Below are 18,750 nucleotides of genomic sequence, written 5' to 3' on the forward strand. Positions count from 1 at the left end.
ATTTCGGTTTTCGCGGTAGCCCCCCTGTACGGAATCAGTTGAGCGTTTCTTTTATTTTTTGCCATTTTTATATATTGGCACTTTTTTGCCACTTTTGTGTTATTTCTAGTCAGGGATTCAGGAGTTAGCTTTGCTTAGACGGACTAGAGCTTATTTTAAGTTCGTGAATTGCTAGAAACCTTAGAAAATAGGTTAATCGTAGTACCGATAATAGCATTGAGATGCAACATGCAAACTACCTATTTCCGACGCCTCACACGTAATAGCTTACCTAAGTACTTCATGTGTCGCCATCAGATATATCGGAGCGGGCAAGGTGCTCACAAATATATGAACAAAGCCTCTATTATCAAGGCGTTAAAGTGCATGCTTAGATATTTTTGAGCACCTCTGCCGCTCCGATATGTCTGATGGCGTCTAAACACTATCTGAGTGCGAAGAATCGAGTCATGTTTTTATGAACTCTATTGCGTTGGTAATAAAGATTGTTTTCAGCGTGGAATGTTGTGTGAATAATCTGAAATCAATTCGGTATTGTAATATATAGCGAGTAATTTAATTCAATGGGTGTTTGTCACATCATATCATCAATTTTGTAAGCTATTATATCTACATCAAAGAGAATTTAGATTCAAATGTATAAAACAGTCAACATTTTTTTCACGATTTCGGTGTTGGTCCCATAGTAAAAGTTGCTCAATATAATCCCAAAACCTCCCTGGCAACGGGAATGCAGTTAGTTTTTAGCCACCGTGTAATAAAAGATTTAAAAAATAGCTTGCAACATATACAGGGTGATCAATCCAAATGGGTCAGTAATGTCAGTATGGAGAAGTCAGAAACTATGAGAGATAGCGAAATCTGTTCTTAGGAACCATGGCGTCGATTTAAGATTTAATAATAATGGCATTAATTTTTTTTAAATCTGTTATACATAACCGGTAATCGAACCTGGTCGAAGTCTCTGTAAACAATTATAGGTATAAATTCTGCAAGTTTTTTCGTTGTTATCGTTGAAAGTTATTAAGTGTTCCATTTTCAAATTTATAATTGGCACGCCCGCTGAACAAATGCGTTCTAAGTTTAAATAATATCGATGCAGATATTAGATATGCCTAGTGGTCTATCCAGATAAATGATTCATAATGATGACCGATTCATATTAATTAATGACAACATTTTGGCATTTCAGTCTAATGTTGACACAAGATTTCATAGCAAAATTTGGTCCTTATACTTTCAGGATCAATTATACAAACAAACCCTAGTAGCATTTTCGTTGGGGCCTACGGTGCCAACGGTAGGGAAAACGTTGGGATGAGGTTCGTTCCGTAGCCAACATTAATTTTGTATTGGCCCACCATCGCATTTACCAACATTCGCTGTGGCACAGATGCCCAACAATGGGCCTTTGTATATTTTGGTACCGTTGGCTAAACAACGATAATATTCGTTGGCCCAATGATGACATATATCGCATTTACCAACATTGGCAGTGGCAGTGATGCCCAACAATGGGCCTTTGTGTATTTTGGTAACGTTGGCTAATCGACGATATCATCCGATGGCCCAATGACGACAAATATCGCATTTACCAACATTGGCTGTAGCATTGATGCCCAACAATGGGCCTTTGTGTATTTTGGTAACGTTGGCTAATCAACGATATCATCCGATGGCCCAATGATGAAAAAATCGCATTTACCCACATTGGCTGTGGCACTGATACCCAACAATGGGCCTTTGTTTATTTTGGTAACGTTGGCTAATCGACGATATCATCCGATGGCCCAATGACGACAAATATCGCATTTACCAACATTGGCTGTAGCATTGATGCCCAACAATGGGCCTTTGTGTATTTTGGTAACGTTGGCTAATCAACGATATCATCCGATGGCCCAATGATGAAAAAATCGCATTTACCAACATTGGCTGTGGCACTGATGCCCAACAATGGGCCTTTGTTTATTTTGGTAACGTTGGCTAATCAACGATATCATCCGATGGCCCAATGACGACAAATATCACATTTACCAACATTGGCTGTAGCATTGATGCCCAACAACGGGCCTTTGTTTATTGTGGTAACGTTGGCTAATCAACGATATCATCCGATGGCCCAATGACGACAAATATCGCATTTACCAACATTGACTGTAGCATTGATGCCCAACAATGGGCCTTTGTGTATTTTGGTAACGTTGGCTAATCAACGATATCATCCGATGGCCCAATGATGACAAATATCGCATTTACCAACATTGACTGTGGCACTGATACCCAACAATGGGCCTTTGTTTATTTTGGTAACGTTGGCTAATCAACGATATCATACGATGGCCCAATGACGACAAATATCGCATTTACCAACATTGGCTGTAGCATTGAGGCCCAACAATGGGCCTTTGTGTATTTTGCTACCGTTCGCTAAACAACGATAACATTCGTTGGCCCAATGGTGACGAATACCGCATTTACCAACATTGGCTGTGGCACGGATGCCCAACAATGGGCCTTTGTGTATTTTGGTAACGTTGGCTAGTCAAAGATATCATCCGATGGCCCAATGATGACAAATATCGTATTTACCAACATTGGCTGTGGCACTGACGCCTAACAATGGGCCTTTGTGTATTTTGGTACCGGTGGCTAAACAACGATAACATTCGTTGGCTCAGTGAGCACAAATATCGCATTTACCAACATTGGCTGTGGTACTGATGCCCAACAATACCAGTTGAGTTTGCTTGTGGCGTCACTAGATGGCGTTACTGTCTCCAAACATCGAAGTTATAGTTATTTTCTCGATTATTCCGGATATAATCATAATATTTTTTTACAGTAACTTATAAATCTAATAGCTATAACTATAAAATTTATACATAAATTTAAAAAAATGTATTTTACCAACATTTTCTCAATTTAAATCTCAAAAAACATAAATCTCGCTTACGAAGTTTCGAAGTGCGGTTAGTATATATACAAATTAGAGTGTATAGTAAGTGTACTTGCTTCGGCAGTACATATACTAAAATTGGAACGATACAGAGAAGATTAACAACAACTGCTGCCTAGCCTAGGGCCTTCATGTGGAAACAACCAATGCCTACCGTAGTGTAATTGTAATATTTATCAGCAAAGGCCCAACGTCGTATTACACAACCACTTACTTAACGTAGGGTAACTGTAGGACTCGTAAACAAAAGCCCATTACATAATTAGACTGTAGGCACACTATAAATTACACAACTATTTACCTACGGTAGTATTGTAAGAATCCTACACAAGGCCCAACGTTAAAGTTACAATGTTGGCCCTTTGTGGGACAAGCTGTGTTGAGCCTTCAACCTGGTGCACGACTACCTACCGACCTACCTGACTTGCCGTTGGGTAATTGTTGAGTTTGCAAACAGAAACACAACGAAAAAATTGCCCTTTTTTATTTTTTTGCAGTTGGCCCTACAGCAAGCCATACGGCCAAATGTAACAATTAACCAACCATCAAACAAATGTGTATAGGCCCAACCACGGCCCAACCAAAACCACCACCGTTGAATAATTGTATGATTTATTTAAATAGGCCCAACGAAAAAATTACTCTAATGGCCCTCTGTTGGGAATCTTCGGGAGGGCCCTCCAGCAAATCGTACGGCCAAATGTAACAATTAACCAACCATCAAACAAATGTGTATAGGCCCAACCACGGCCCAACCAAAACCACCACCGTTGAATAATTGTATGATTTATTTAAATAGGCCCAACGAAAAAATTACTCTTATGGCCCTCTGTTGGGAATCTTCGGGAGGGCCTTTGTCGAGGGCCCTCCAGCAAATCGTACGGCCAAATATAACGGTTGCCCAACTAATACGTAAACAAAGGCCCAACAAAATCCCTACAAGAAAATGCTATTAGGGAATACTACACGCGATTACATAAAGAATATTGACCAGGTTCGATTCCCGGTTATGTATGAGAGTTAAAAAAAAGTTTGAGTGCCATTATTATTAAATCTAAAATCTCACGCCATGGTTCCTAAGAACAGATTTCGCTATCTCTCATAGTTTCTGACTTCTCCATTCTGACCCATTTGGATTGATCATCCTGTATATATATCTTTATGAAATAAACAGTGTGCGCGATAGTACAAATATACGTATGTAGGTAATAAAATAATCTAGATTTCAACCAAGATAAGTCTGCAGCGATTTTAATAGCCCAGACTGTGCAATCCTTATTTAAAAATTCAAACTTCTATGAAATCATGACTTATAAATAACACTTGCACTGTATGTGCTGTCAAAATCGTTGCAGAGTTATCTAGGTCTAACTAAAGTCTCTCTATGGTTGGCACATAATACATAGAGTTAGACCAAGAAAAGTCTGCAGCGAGTTTGATAGCCCACGCAGTGCAAGTGTTATTTATACGTCATAATTTCATAGAAGTTTGACGTTTAAAATAACATTTGCACTGCGTGGGGCTATCAAAAACGCTGCAGACTTTTCTCGGTCTGACTCTATGTACTTGTACCTATATTATTATCATGTACCTATTTTATTTTTGTATCAATATTAAGCTTACCTTCCCCGCCGTAGGGTTTGGCGGAGATGTTCGGTAAGACCTTTAGCGGGTCAGGGCCACACATGTCGGCACACATTGTTATGTAGGGGAAGTCGGCAAATTACCTCGTTTGTAGGCATTATCTGATCAGGGTTTTGATTGTTATGGGGTTTCAGTATTTTCCAAAGTTTAGTTTTTTTGGGAGGCATGCAAACGAAAACTTACAATTTTTTTAATGACATGAGAGGGAAATGGGAATACGAATTGTCTGGTGGTAAGCGATTACCGGCACCCTTGGACACCCGCAACACTAGAGTCAGACCAAAAAAAGTCTGCAGTGGATTTGATAGCTCACGCAGTGCACGTGTTATTTTAAACGTCAAAATTCAATGACATTATGCCGTATACGTTCGTATACGTCCGTCCGTCCGTGACGCTATCAAATCCGCTGCAGACTTTCCTTGGTCCCACTCTAGAGGGGCACCTAGTGCGTTGCCGGCCGTTTGTGCAAAGCTTCTGTTAAAAATAAATAGATTTTGTTCATATGTTTTACTTTTTTAGGATTCCGCACCCAAAGAGTAAATCGGGACCCTATTACAAAAGGGGCCCACTGATTAACAGTCCGCCGGACGGTATCGGCCTGTCAGTTAGAACAAAATTTTGACAGTACCGAACAACTGACAGGCCGATATCGTCCGGCGGACTGTTAATCAGTGGGCCCCTTTAGACTCGTCTGTCTGTATGGCACCAGGCTGTATCTCATGAACCGTGATAGCTAGGCAGTTGAAATTTTGTGTATTTTTAATGTATTTTTGTTGCCGCTATAACAACAAATACTAAAAACAATAAAATAATAATTTAATTGGGGCTCCCATATAACAACTGTGATTTTATTTGCCGTTTTTGCGTAACCCTTACCAACGGAACCCTTTGTGCGCGAGTCCGACTCGAACTCGGCCGGTTTTTTAACACGTTTAAAAATTGGAAACCTGCCCTATATGCACAGAAATGTAAAACCCTCACAATACGGTCTCCAACTCTAGACCCTTCTGCATTGCCACCAGCAGGAAGTACTGCTGCAGCCGCCACTCCTTGTCGCTCGGCAGCACGAGCCTCTCCGCTTCACTGGTGTCTCCATCCTGCCTCGCTGCCTCCTCCTCAAGCAGCAATTCCGCCAGGAGACGGGGGTATACTTGGAAGATGTCTCCTTCGCCGAGCTCGTTGAGGGCGACCCAGAGAGTGTTTGGATCGTATTTGCCTGGCATTGTGACATGATCACGTTCCTTTCAGGTGTTAGGATGGGAGCGATGTCAAAACATTTCCTTTTATTTTATTTATAATTCCTGATTCTTTTTGTAATGTAATTTGTCTGTTTTGCGTACATGATAAAAAGTCTATTTTTTTATCCATTAGTATGAATATTACCTATACGCGATTAGTTTTAAGTGGGCGGAAAATCGATGGTCTCCTTTTAACATATTTCTAAAAGTAAAATTTAAATGTTGTATACCATGTTTTTAAATGTTTTTAGGGACAAAAGTATGTCCCTAAGTACGAGTATTGCCGCTTTCGGAAACAGTTAAAAATAAAAAATAAAAATAATTTTTGGTTACTTCCCTAAATGTGTTTTCACGCATATTCTTTTGACGGTGAAATACTGTACTTACCTACTTATTGCGTTTTATGTAATAATATTTGCTTTTAAATCAATTTTTATATAAAATGTAATGAATCGAATGGTATCCTTATTCTTTCATTTTGGTAATTATAAATTTATACTTATATTTGAAACTTTGAATTCTTGTATTTTTTATCATTTCCATAAGTAGGCATATCTTTATTGTGATAAATTTACTATAACTAGATTTTGTAATTCAAGTCAATATGTGTCACCGTCCCAAGTACATAATATATGTATACTCAAAAAATTATAAAATGTAAGTTAGGGTAACTATTTTTCTTATTTATCAAAATTCCTGGCACTAAGTAGAAATACTCCACCTATTCTATTTTTTTAAATAAATTTCTACACGTTTTATACAAACACTTTATAATAAAACGCGATTTCTTGAAACAAGTTTCTTCATAAAATCGCTCATATTTCCTAGCAAATTGCCGTTCGCACGTAAACCACTGGGGCTCTTTATCACATAACTATGCTGAAAATCGGCAAAGTTTTTACGCGTTGAAGTTACGCGGTTGACTCGCGGGTGGGAACTGACTCGGTTAAAGCGAATTTGGCATTCGCAGGGCTATTGGTGAACCGTTAACAACTTGTTGCTTTTCGAGCTGTGGTTAAAAAATAAAACTACGTGATGCGGAGGTATTTTCTTGGAATGATTGGCAAACTCTTCGGTTGAGTATTGCGCCAATTATGTGAATGTTTTTAGTGTGATGGGCCCCGCGGGCGTTTAGTGTGGGAGACCAGGGATGTAACGGATGTGGTTTTATCGGAACCGAAAACGGAAACAGATGTTTTCAATTTAGTTTAACGGAACCGAAAACGGAACCGAAAACGGAAACGGAACCGTAAACGGAAACGGAACCGAAAACGGAACCGGAACCAGAATCGGAGCCTGACTTTTTAACGATGTAGTCGTTTTCCCCTTTCTAGAATAAACCTTCAGACAAAGTTTACACTTAGCCGTGTCCCCACTTACTTCATCAAAATAGTTCCAAATCGAACTTGATTTCGGCTTCATTGTGCGTTTTTTTACACACTAACATTCACCACACACACTACACACAGTCAGTAGTCAGTACACAACAGAACACATACGATTTTAATTTTAATAACACGAATAAAACAAAGTATACAAACAAACAACAAATTAGCGTAGCACGTGGCAAGCGGGGCGATGAGCGAATGACTGGTATGAACCTGTTTGTTTTTGATGTACGCCGCCGCCGCACGAAGCATTGACATCCGTTATAACTTCCGTTTCAAACATAACGGAACCGGAACAGAAACGGATGTGTAATACCAAACGGATGTTCCGCCTTAACGGAAACGGAACCGGAGCTCCGTAACATCCCTGTGGGAGACCGCGTGAAGCGCGCTTTGATTTTAAGGCTTTGCCTGAATTTTAAGCGTGCATTCGCGCCCTCTGAATCGCCCGACCTTTCTAGTGTGATGGGTGCTGCAGTACCTACAGCTGCAGCGTCCGGTACGAGAGAGCTCGCGAAGTAGCCCTATACATAGATAGTCCTGTATTGGTCCTGTAGCGCTGGCTATATTTTGAGCCCTGACTTAAAGTAATATTAAAGTCAATTATTTTTTCGCTTACGAATACTGTTTTAAGATGTTAATTAAGCTCACATTTTGTTTTGTGTCACAGATATTATTTGCTTCTTAAGTAATTTAATAATTTGTGGTAATTATTTTTATTTTGAATTATTTTGGAGAAAAGAATATTCGAGAGAAAACATGTAACTGTGTCGCATTTAGGATAGTTTTTTTAATGTGAAAACATAGTTTGTGTCAATTACGTCCATTGCAATCGGATACTATGTCATACTATTCAAAATGACTCGAAAAATAATTAAAGTTAAAAAAAATTGCTGACGTGGCATTTAATCGTGTCAATATGTACATTACATGTTTTTGTGTCTTATTAAGGCATAGCTTCATAAGATTTGTGATAATTTTGTTCTAACAGGCTATTACCATAACAAAAGAATATTAAAGTTACTAGAGTTCACATCTTATTAATATAAAAGGCGGGATTAATAAGAAATATGAATTTGTGTCAGTTTCATCCATTGCATAAACAGATAATACAAAAATAATGTTTGCGTTCATACGACGCTAGCGGGGCGGGCTCGGCGAGCACGGCGCGACCTTGGCGTGGCGGCGGCGGGTAAGGGCAAAGAGTAGTATTAATATATATGAGGGTAAGGGCCTCTCTCTAAAAACCACACGTTGCGTACGCAACGCATGTTTACTTCGCCTGCGCGCCAAATTACCGCAACTTATGCAAAGTTATACTACTACAAAGAGAACTTATAGATATTGTACAATGTCAACATTTACCAAAAGAACTGTAAGTAAGTACATCTTATTGCGAGAATTAAGGTCTGTTTATATCTATACACATTGAGAATGTGAAATTCCTCTTTGACGTTCGTTACGTAATGTTGATTAACAAATATGCGACAGATCCATCCTGAGGGCCTACCGCGAACATCGCAATTCGCAAATTGCGGACATCTTTCTCTGTCACTTTTATTACGTCTAATTGGAGTAAAAGAGAAAGAGTCCGCAATTTGCAAACTTCAGTGTTCACGGTCACGCATCATATATTTGTGACAGTGACAGGGAAAAGGTACCACTTTAGTAAAATTTGGTTATTAATACCGTGACTTGACTAATAAATTTTAATATAAACATATAAATTTTTTTTCTTTATAAATAGCATAAACCAGTCTTTCCATACTTAACATAAATTATGCACATTATTTTTTTAATGTTTTTTTTTGCTCTTATAATTTTTTTATAATAGGTATTATTAATTGTGTAATTAATAATACCTATTTTAAAAAAATGCTACGTACAAAAAAATTGAGGTTATTTAATGCCTGTTTATTCTGATGTTTTGAATTTATTTACCTTAAATGATAATTACCAACACGTATGATAGTTCAAGCTTCTTGGATAATAATTACCTTTGGGTTCAATTGGCGTAAAGGACATTTTGGCGAAAATGAGTTATATCCACTACCGTAGGCTCAAAGGGCTTAACTGACAAAACGCGATTTTTCAGGAGAGCCAAAAAACAGTGTAGGCGTAAACTTAATAACATGAATTTTTTGTGGCAGATACATGATGTTTATAAGAAAAAAAATATTAAAAATAAAAGCGGTGGATGAATTTGACACACATTTGTTTGAATAACATATTATAATATCCCTTGAAGTACAACACTTCACTTACCGACTATAATTGTATTTTAGGCATTTTAGGTTCACTATTAGGTATTTATTAAATGTCATTATACCCGTGGATGAAAATGACACAAAATGCGTGTGTACGTCGGAAGCCACTTTGCTTTTACAGGGAAACAAAGAATTTCATCTAGAATATTTTTTTTACCGAATGCTGTTTAAAAAAAGAAATACCTAAATTTCTACGCTACGATAGCACGATGTAGAACATTCCAAATTCGAAAATCATCTGGCTGTTTTCGAATGGTACCTACTTCGTAATTAATTTTTTAAGAGATAAAAAGACGAAAAATCAACTTCATTTGTTAATTAAACGTCTCAGGTCACTTTTAGCTTAAGCTAAAGGGAAGAAAGAAATAGTAGATTGTTAAACAAGGGATGAAATGATGCCTTTCACCTGAGTTAAACACTCTACTTTTCATTTCCAATACATACGCGGAAAGTAAAATGCATGTGTTTTAAAAAAAAACATGACTAAGTACAAAGGTCTAGCAGGCTAAGCGAACAAGAAGTGCCCCCAACGACGATTTGGTCGTTCTTTCAGGTGGTGTACTGGCAGGTCCTAAGAACACTCTATGCTTAATATCAGTCCTCGATCTTCTTTTGTTTTCGAGTTATTCAGGATAATGTATAATAATTAGCGTATCATTGAAAGTGTCATATTTCATATTTTGTAAACTGTTCAAGTTAGATTAACCAAACAAAATTATATTTGACAACAATAAAATAGACTACAAAATTAATATGTTTAACCTGCATCATGTCCTTATACTTACTTCATTATAAAATAAAAATAAAACATTTTATATTCTTCTAATTTTTTTTATACTTTTCGCGGAGGTACACCTACAAAAAAAATATGCATGAGTAGCCACTAATACCCACTACATACACATATAAAAATATTTGCATAAATCTTCGTGCGTCATGTCAAAAAAAACATTATCGAACAAGGTCTCGGAAACGGCTCAAACGATTTGAGTTTTTTATGTTTTCCGAGCAAAGCTCGTTTTCCCAGATATTAGGTTTATCGAACGAGCGAGCAAAGCGAAGCGAAGTTCTTACATTCGAGTTTCGACTTTGAACACGCGGCTGGCTAGCGGCACGTCCCGACATTTCGATGTTTTTAAGCTGAACTGTCAGAAGATAGTTTGATACTCAATAACTTAAGTAAATTTGTTGTAATTTAAATGAAATTGGGTAGACGTGTAGTCGAGGCCATAATATTTTAGTCATTAAATTATGAGCAGGCCCGATCAGGGGGTTATTGAGCTAGAAGAGCTTAGAAGGCCAAAAAGCTGTTTGTGAGAGGTCTTGCTATTCTGGACATTTTTTTGCAAGAAACATGGTCGAGTTTAGAATCAAATGAAAGTGCTCGACTTACACTTTTATAATATCGTTTTTAAATTTACCATTTTGAAATAATTAGCAAGATAAAAAAAAAATAGAATAAACATAATATATGTATTTGACATTTGACAGGAAATATTTCGGCTTAGCACAGATACAGTTTATTTTAATCTCTCTGGTGGTGACTTAAATCCAGGGGAGGGACAGCCGTATACGAAGCCCTTTATTCGAAAAAATAGCGCCATCTATATTACTTAACGCTAAACTTGTAAATGGCGCTTCAAAATTGATGCAAAAAAGCAAATCTTGTCAGTAGAAAAAGGCGCGAAACTCAAATTTTGTATGAGACCATATCCCTTCGCGCCTAGATTTTTTCTACTGACAAGATCTGCTTGGCCAACTATATTATACATACTACTCTTTGCTTAAATCTATCAGTTAAGGGGTCCACAGACCTTGCAATAAATCCACGCGATCTTTGATCCATTGCCGCCTATAGAGCGACCTACATACTAACTTATCTTCACACTGCACTGGTACTTTATTTATATATGCTAGTAACTACTTGTTCGATAATGTTTTTTTTTGACATGACACACGAAGATTTATGCAAATATTTTTATATGTGTATGTAGTGGGTGTTAGTGGCTACTCATCAAAGAATCTACTCATGCATATTTTTTTGTAGGTGTACCTCCCCGAAAAGTATAAAAAAATGAGAAGAAAAATAAAATGTTTTTTTTATTTTTATAATGAAGTATATATAAGGACATGATGCAGGTTAAATATATCCATTTTGTAGTCTATTTTACTGTTGTCAAATATAATTTTGTTTGGTTAATCTAACTTGAACAGTTTACAAAATATGACACTTTCAATGATACACTGATTATTTTACATTATCCAGAATAACTCGAAAACAAAAGAAGATCGAGGACTGATATTAAGCATAGAGTGTTCTTAGGACCTGCCAGTACACCACCTGAAAGAACGACCAAATCGTCTTTGGGGGCACTTCTTGTTCGCTTAGCCTGCTAGACCCTTTTTTGAGGGTACTTTCAATTAACAATTTAGACAAAAGGATCGTTATTTATGGAATGGGGAGTCAAATATCAGAATGGAAATTGTATAACAAATCCATTTATAATTTTATACCCAAATTTCAATTGCTTATCGTAAAAAAATTAGTAAAATCGTACTTAGAACCTAAAATGCTCTAGTGCAGAAACGTATCATTTTCTGCACACCTTTTAGAACAACATTGACCCTCTTTCAGAGCCTGAGAAATGAAAAAACCTTTTCTTTATTTGACATTATTACGTAACCTGTATTCTTTGTCCGTACCTAACCAACTACCTAAAATGTACGACTAGAATTAGCTTACTTCATCTGCAGCGGTTGTAGGCAGCTAATTTGTTAACGAGGTCGGCAATTCTAACTTCGATTTATTACCTACTATTGTAGTGAAGTAAATGGTTAAACCTAAAATCTTACGGCTAACTCCAACTGTTATATTTCTTTGGAGCTACACAGCAAAACATTGTCCCTACATTATACCTATTACTCTTTGTTACCTACTCAATACTTTTTTGTACCAAACTTATTTCAAAATGTTTAAACTTATTTTTAGTCAAAAACATAGGCATCAACGTCAATCTGTCAACCTTCAATACAATATGTCAAAATAACATCAACAAATAAATGTCACTTCATCCAATAAATAAATAACATCATGCTAACAAAAATACATGCTTTTGCTAAACTAAAATGATATTAATTACATTGTCATTTATGACGGGCGTGCCCGAATCAAAACTCCTGCCGCTACCTTGGCAAGAGTAGGTACCTACATCATTTTCTTGCTAATAATCTAAATCCATGTTGATACCTATTCCCTACCTCTGACTAGCAAAGGCCCGAGGTGTCATTTCTCAAATATAATAATTTCCAAACACCTAAAATGAGCATGAGCACACAGTCGAGCCACAGTAAGGACAGTTATGCTCAACGCAGAGAGTTGTTTAAGAACATATGGGATACAGCGGTGAAATTGGATGAAAAGGATAAGGAACCTGAACATCCTAATGTGGCCAAACCTAAGGTGATTAAGTAAGTCCCGCCACAATCATGTACCTTAGTCTAAGCATGTACATGTACCTATCTTACTAGTTAGTGGCTCTGTGAGCTGTAGACACCGCGAGACCAAACCCTATACTCTGTACCTTTTGGTACTTCAATAAATGTAAACAAATAATTTGTACATTTTCGGGTAGTTATAACATTTATTGATTAACCAACCAAATACAAAACCACCTGAATCTGTCACTAAACGACCTGACTTTAACCTACATTAATTGATAATGTAATGTTTTCATCTACCCTCAACTGGCTTAAGAAGCCATTTGAGGGTAGATTTTGTTGACTCTTTTTTAAATGCCTAAGATACAGACTATAGTGTTGTTAGGAACGCGTTTATTTTGAGTCTAAATTTGGGGAACTCGACTCGTTTATAAACACGAGACTGGGCGGTAAAACTATAGAATAGATCCGCACGAATGTAAGAATTTAGGCAGATATAGCAGATGGGGTTTATATTCCATCCCTCCACACAACCCTACCCACAAAAGCATGTGGCTCTATAGCCAACACAACTGGGCTAAAAATTACTAAAAAACCTTCCAAGCCACGAGTCGAGTACAGTATTTTTTAAGCGCAATAACTCAAATAAAAACAATTTTGTAGCTTTTATCAAATACTAGTATCAAATACTAGTTTTAGGGTATGCCAATAACAGTAACATGTCGGGTAGATCTATAAATTCTATAATAAACTCAGTTAGTGCGCAGTTTGCGTTTTACTTTCCATTGGCGCAGTCAGTAGGATCCGTAAAAAGTAAGCATTATTTTATGGTATCTCTATCGCATGAATGTAATGCATTAATATATTTCTTTTTCCCTCACCTCAAGTATCTGCTTTACTAAGTAGAAACGGACTCCCCATTGTTTATTTTATTTGTCAGAACCTTAAGGCTGAGTAACGAGGGCATAAACATAGCCAAGACTAAGAGACAACGCATCAAGAACCTGAGGATCGTCTGCAACCGGCTGCTGGACATTTGCAACAAGCAGGAGTCAGAGGAAAGCTTGTATGATCGGGTCAGCATTTTCAATAACATCCTCCCACCCCATCCCTATACTCTCTATCTTTAGGTATTTAAATAAAAGTAAACAAACAATTTATACATTTTCGGGTAGTTATAACATTTATTGGTTAACCAACCAAATACAAAACCGCCTGGATCTGTCACTAAACGACCTGATTTTAACCTACATTATTTGATCGTGTAATGTTTTCATCTACCTTTAACTGGCTTAACGAGCCATTTGAGGGTAGATTTTGTTTACTTTTATTTAAATACCTAAAGATACAGGGTATAAGTGGCAATGCGCCTTTAGTTCGTATTATAGTTCGTTTTTTTAGCATTAGAAAAAAGGTAAACAATCTTGACGTGTCTTTTTATTGAAAAACACATTCGAAAAATGAGTCACGGCAAATATGTAACAATTATGAATCATATACGATTATTTACATTCTTTTGCTTTCAGCGTTTTTCAATTATAAGACACTTCAAAATCGCATAGTATTTTTCTAATGCTAAAAAAAAGGAACTATAATAGACCCAGGTCTTGCTCCACAGAACAGCACCAAGTAAGGACTACCAATTGTAAGTTTGTTGGGCATCTTCCAGATCAGGGCAACTTTGGATTCGTCAGTGTCAGATTTCCTGAGGATATGCCCAATCCGGATCCATTTGTTTGTCATAACTATTGAAAGTCATAATGTAATGATTGTCAGATTATCATTACTTCATTAATAATAATTCTGAAACCGTTAACTTTTCACCTTCGATAACTCCGTATCGGTTAGTATCTCCTTAAGGTAGGTTACGAGTATCTACGTATGGGTGCACATGCTTGCACGGTTATTGTCAATGCATAAGTGAGCGTTTATGATCCAGCTAGGCCAAAATATATGAAGACATGCAGTACCGTTTTTATGGTTGATGAAGTAGAACTGCTTATGAAGATTATAAAGCAAAATACCTTATAAGTTTTTGACAAAAAATCATTTTTGGTACAAGCTTTTATAGCTGACTGTACTTTTCTTACGACAGACAGACATACATACATACATATAATAACGCCTTTTTCCCGGAGGGGTAGGCAGAGACCACGGATTTCCACTTGCTACGATCCTGACATATCTCTTTCGCTTCCTTTACGACAGACAACTATTCTAAAAACCCCTAACACAATTAGGTTGCGTTGTTTCATCACAGAGTTCCTATGGCCACCTCCCGTCTCCATCATCAGATCAGCTCGATGGTACCATAATATTGCATTGTCATCCGATTTATACATGCATGCAAAATTTCTGCTCAATCGGAAACCGGGAAGTGGATCAAATTTAACTTGCAAGATTTGATTACAGACAGACAAGACAACGGGACAGGTGAAACTAAATAAAAGCTTGTAAAAACCGGCCAAGTGCAAGTCGGACTCGCCCACCGAGGGTCCTTTTAGTATTTATTGTTATATAACAGAAATACATCATCTGTGAAAATTTCAATTGTCTAGCTCCTGAGATACAGCCTGGTGACAGACAGACGGACGGTGTAGTCTTAGTAATAGGGTCCCGTTTTTACCCTTTGGGTATACACGGAACCCTAAAAAAGCCCTAATGATTATAATATATAGAGTAAATTGTATTGGTCTTGGCGATCTTATGATGCTACGAGTATGTAGGACCTAATTGTTTTCTTTTCGCACCAGATCACCGCTGCCCGCCGCGATTCCTGCGTAACCTCAACAATGTACGTCCATCAACGAAAGCGTATTAAAAAACGTCAAAAGTCAAAAAGGAAAAAGAAGATCGAACATACTTACGAACTAGCACAACTACCACAAGTCGATGTTCAAGAAGACACCGACGAAGAAGGCCCTTCTACGCACCGGGGGACGAAACCTGTTAGAGATTTGAGTCCTCTGAGAATCGAGAGAGCAATGCTCGTTCAGCGGTTTGTTAAAGAACGGCAAAATTTAAAAAAGCTTGAAAATGCACCGACGCCGCGCGTAAATGACACCCCGAGAAGGGTATCTAGTCCTAAACAGAAAAAAGATACTGATACTGTTCAACAAGAAACGACTTCTCTTGACATCGACGACGGCCATTTTACGCACCGGGGTACGAAATCCCTTAGAGATTTGGATTCTCCGAGAATAGAGGGAACAAACCCCATTCAGCGGTTTGAAAACGAAGGACAAAATTTAGAAAAGATTTCTACACCTCAGCCTGTTGAATCCGATGAAAAACTCGGAGACGCCCGTTGCAAAGAAGTTAAGAAAACACAAAACAGAAGAAAATCATTAGCGACCCCGTCACCGCCGCCGCGCGTAAATGGCACCTCGAGAAGGGTATCTACTCCTAAACATAAAAAAACCGGTCAAGTGCGAGTCGGACACGCGTTCCAAGGGTACATAAGTCCGACTCACGCTTGACTGCACATTTCTAACAGGTTTTCCTGTCATCTATAGGTAAAGTACTATTTTGTGAATTTTTTCAAAATTTTAGACCCAGTAGTTTCAGAGATAAAGGGGGGGGGGGGGGGGGAATGGACGGACAGACAGACAGACGCACGATCCTATAAGGGTTCCGTTTTTTCCTTTTGAGGTACGGAACCCTAAAAATGAAAACAAAAATGTCGCGTCCATAATTCCCTGTGATCTCTCAGGGAGCTCTTAAATGTAAATCTAATCCATTTACTACTCGTATGCGTGTCGTGTTATTATTAGTGTTGGTTGGTCGAATCCTTTGAATACTCTGCTTTAACCGTGTCAAACACAAATGCTGTCACTCGGACGCCACGTCACCGAAGTGTCAAAACTGAAATTGAACTTTATGCATATGCGCGTAGGTCTATGTTGCTCTGTGGTCTGTGACGGATTAATCCGTCTTTGGCGTTGGACCTGCGGTTCGGATATATCCCTCGTTGGCACAGAATAGTAATTTCTCCACACGAGCTGGTAAAAGGCTCTCTTGGTTGTTCAAAAACTGATGAGAAATGAGCATTTTATACACAGCTGTGAAATTCGGCCGAACTTGCTGTGGACTCTTTAATCAGTCTTCAATCAGAGTCATTGATTTAAATAGAAGAAAAAGAGCCTCTCTGGGAGTTCAACAGGGGTTCAGAGTTCCGACCGAAGCTCGATTTCGGCATAAAAATCACATTTCGGCCGAAGGTTCGGTTTCGGCCGAAACTAATAGCAGAACCAAGGTTTTTTTTAACCAACTTCGGTTAAAAAAACTGGCCAAGTGCGAGTCGGACTCGCGCACGTAGGGTTCCGTACCATTACGCAAAAAATCACGTTTGTTGTATGGGAGCCCAACTTAAATATTTATTAGGTATATTCTGTTTTTAGTATTTATTGTTATAGCGGCAACAGAAATACATCATCTGTGAAAATTTCAACTGCCTAGCTATCACGGTTCATGAGATACAGCCTGGTGACAGACAGACGGACGGACAGCGGAGTCTTAGTAATAGGATCCCTTTTTTTGCCCTTTGGGTATGGAACCCTAAAAAACGGTTTCGGTCGGACACTAAAAATAAACAATTAATTTGTAACTCCATTTTGGACTTCACGGGCCTATAAATCCCGGTCTTTTGATAGGCGAGCGTGGGGATATAGATCCAACACGTAGAGGCCCCTTGGAGAGCTTTAATGCCATGTAGAACGCCTGCTGGAACCCGTTCATAGGCGCAACAATTAATTTTATTGTTATTTGTTATTACAGAAGTCACCGCGTCCCCGTAAGTGGTGCCCCATTGGGACTATTAACTTGAACGAGAACTGGAAATAAAACAGTGACGGCTGCAAATTGGCCAAAAGTGTTTCGTAATTAACCCTTTTCCAGGCTAATTACGACCTACAAGGTTTCCCAAAAAAAATCTAAATATATTTCAATGATCCATTTGAATACAAGTCACATTTCCCGAAAATGCAATCTAGTTTGAACACTTTGAACCTTAAATCGGAATGCTAAAGTTGAAATTCTGTTGGCGCGTATGTGGTCGATAAATCGTACTATGCCTGGTATTCCACCTGTCCAATGTCATTGCGTCTCACCCTTTCATTAAGGAAAATGTGAGACGCAATACACATTGGACAAAGAAATTGCATAGGTGGAATACAATCCTAAGTTACATTTTTACAGTGAGAAATAAATATATTTTTCTTCTTTGGAGCATTTAATTTTAAGAATTAAGCATGTCATTGTCAACTCGGACCCATACAGATCTCAATTCTTTTGCCGGCGAAATCAACAACGACGCATATTCTTAAAAATCGAACTCTGCTCTCATTAACAAGCTTTTATTAGGTCGACCTGTATGTAACTATGTAATGGAATCTAAGGTAACTAATTTAACCATCTTCCAAGGATCGTAGCATCATGAAAATTGGCAGCTGTATGTGGTCTGATGACAATACAATAATATGTAACTGTCGAACTGATCTGATGATGGAGACAGGATAAACAAGCTTTTATTAGGTCGACCTGTATGTAACTATGTAATGGAATCTAAGGTAACTAATTTAACCATCTTCCAAGGATCGTAGCATCATGAAAATTGGCAGCTGTATGTGGTCTGATGACAATACAATAATATGTAACTGTCGAACTGATCTGATGATGGAGACAGGAGGTGGCCATAGGAACTCCGTGATGAAACAACGCAACCTAATTGTGTTAGGGGTTTTTAGAATTGTCTCGATGAGTAAAATTAGTTGTCTGTCGTAAGAAAAGTACAGTCAGCGATAAAAGCTTGTACCAAA

General features: G+C 37.9%; 2 protein-coding genes across 4 annotated transcripts; one reads left to right on the forward strand and one right to left on the reverse strand.

Annotated features, from left to right (window-relative positions):
* Nucleotides 1-5,580: 5,580 nt before the first annotated feature.
* LOC134806645 (uncharacterized) lies at nucleotides 5,581-5,826 on the reverse strand. The gene has a single exon (XM_063779972.1). The coding sequence runs from the start codon at nucleotides 5,824-5,826 to the stop codon at nucleotides 5,581-5,583; it is 246 nt and encodes an 81-aa protein (XP_063636042.1).
* Nucleotides 5,827-12,542: 6,716 nt separating this feature from the next.
* On the forward strand, nucleotides 12,543-18,154 carry LOC134806426 (uncharacterized). Of its 3 annotated transcripts, XM_063779701.1 has the most exons (4): nucleotides 12,543-12,964; nucleotides 13,875-14,010; nucleotides 15,688-16,329; nucleotides 17,711-18,154. In XM_063779701.1, the coding sequence occupies exons 1-4, from the start codon at nucleotides 12,816-12,818 to the stop codon at nucleotides 17,774-17,776; spliced, it is 993 nt and encodes a 330-aa protein (XP_063635771.1). In that variant the 5' UTR covers nucleotides 12,543-12,815; the 3' UTR covers nucleotides 17,777-18,154. The 3 variants fall into 3 exon arrangements, with proteins under 3 accessions (XP_063635771.1, XP_063635770.1, XP_063635772.1); XM_063779700.1 differs by lacking the exon at nucleotides 17,711-18,154 and having other exon boundaries at nucleotides 15,688-16,466; XM_063779702.1 differs by lacking the exon at nucleotides 17,711-18,154 and having other exon boundaries at nucleotides 12,823-12,956; nucleotides 15,688-16,465.
* The last annotated feature ends 596 nt before the right edge of the window (nucleotides 18,155-18,750 follow it).

This window comes from Cydia splendana, chromosome 3 (genome assembly GCF_910591565.1).
Source record: "Cydia splendana chromosome 3, ilCydSple1.2, whole genome shotgun sequence".
Classification (NCBI taxonomy): domain Eukaryota; kingdom Metazoa; phylum Arthropoda; class Insecta; order Lepidoptera; family Tortricidae; genus Cydia; species Cydia splendana.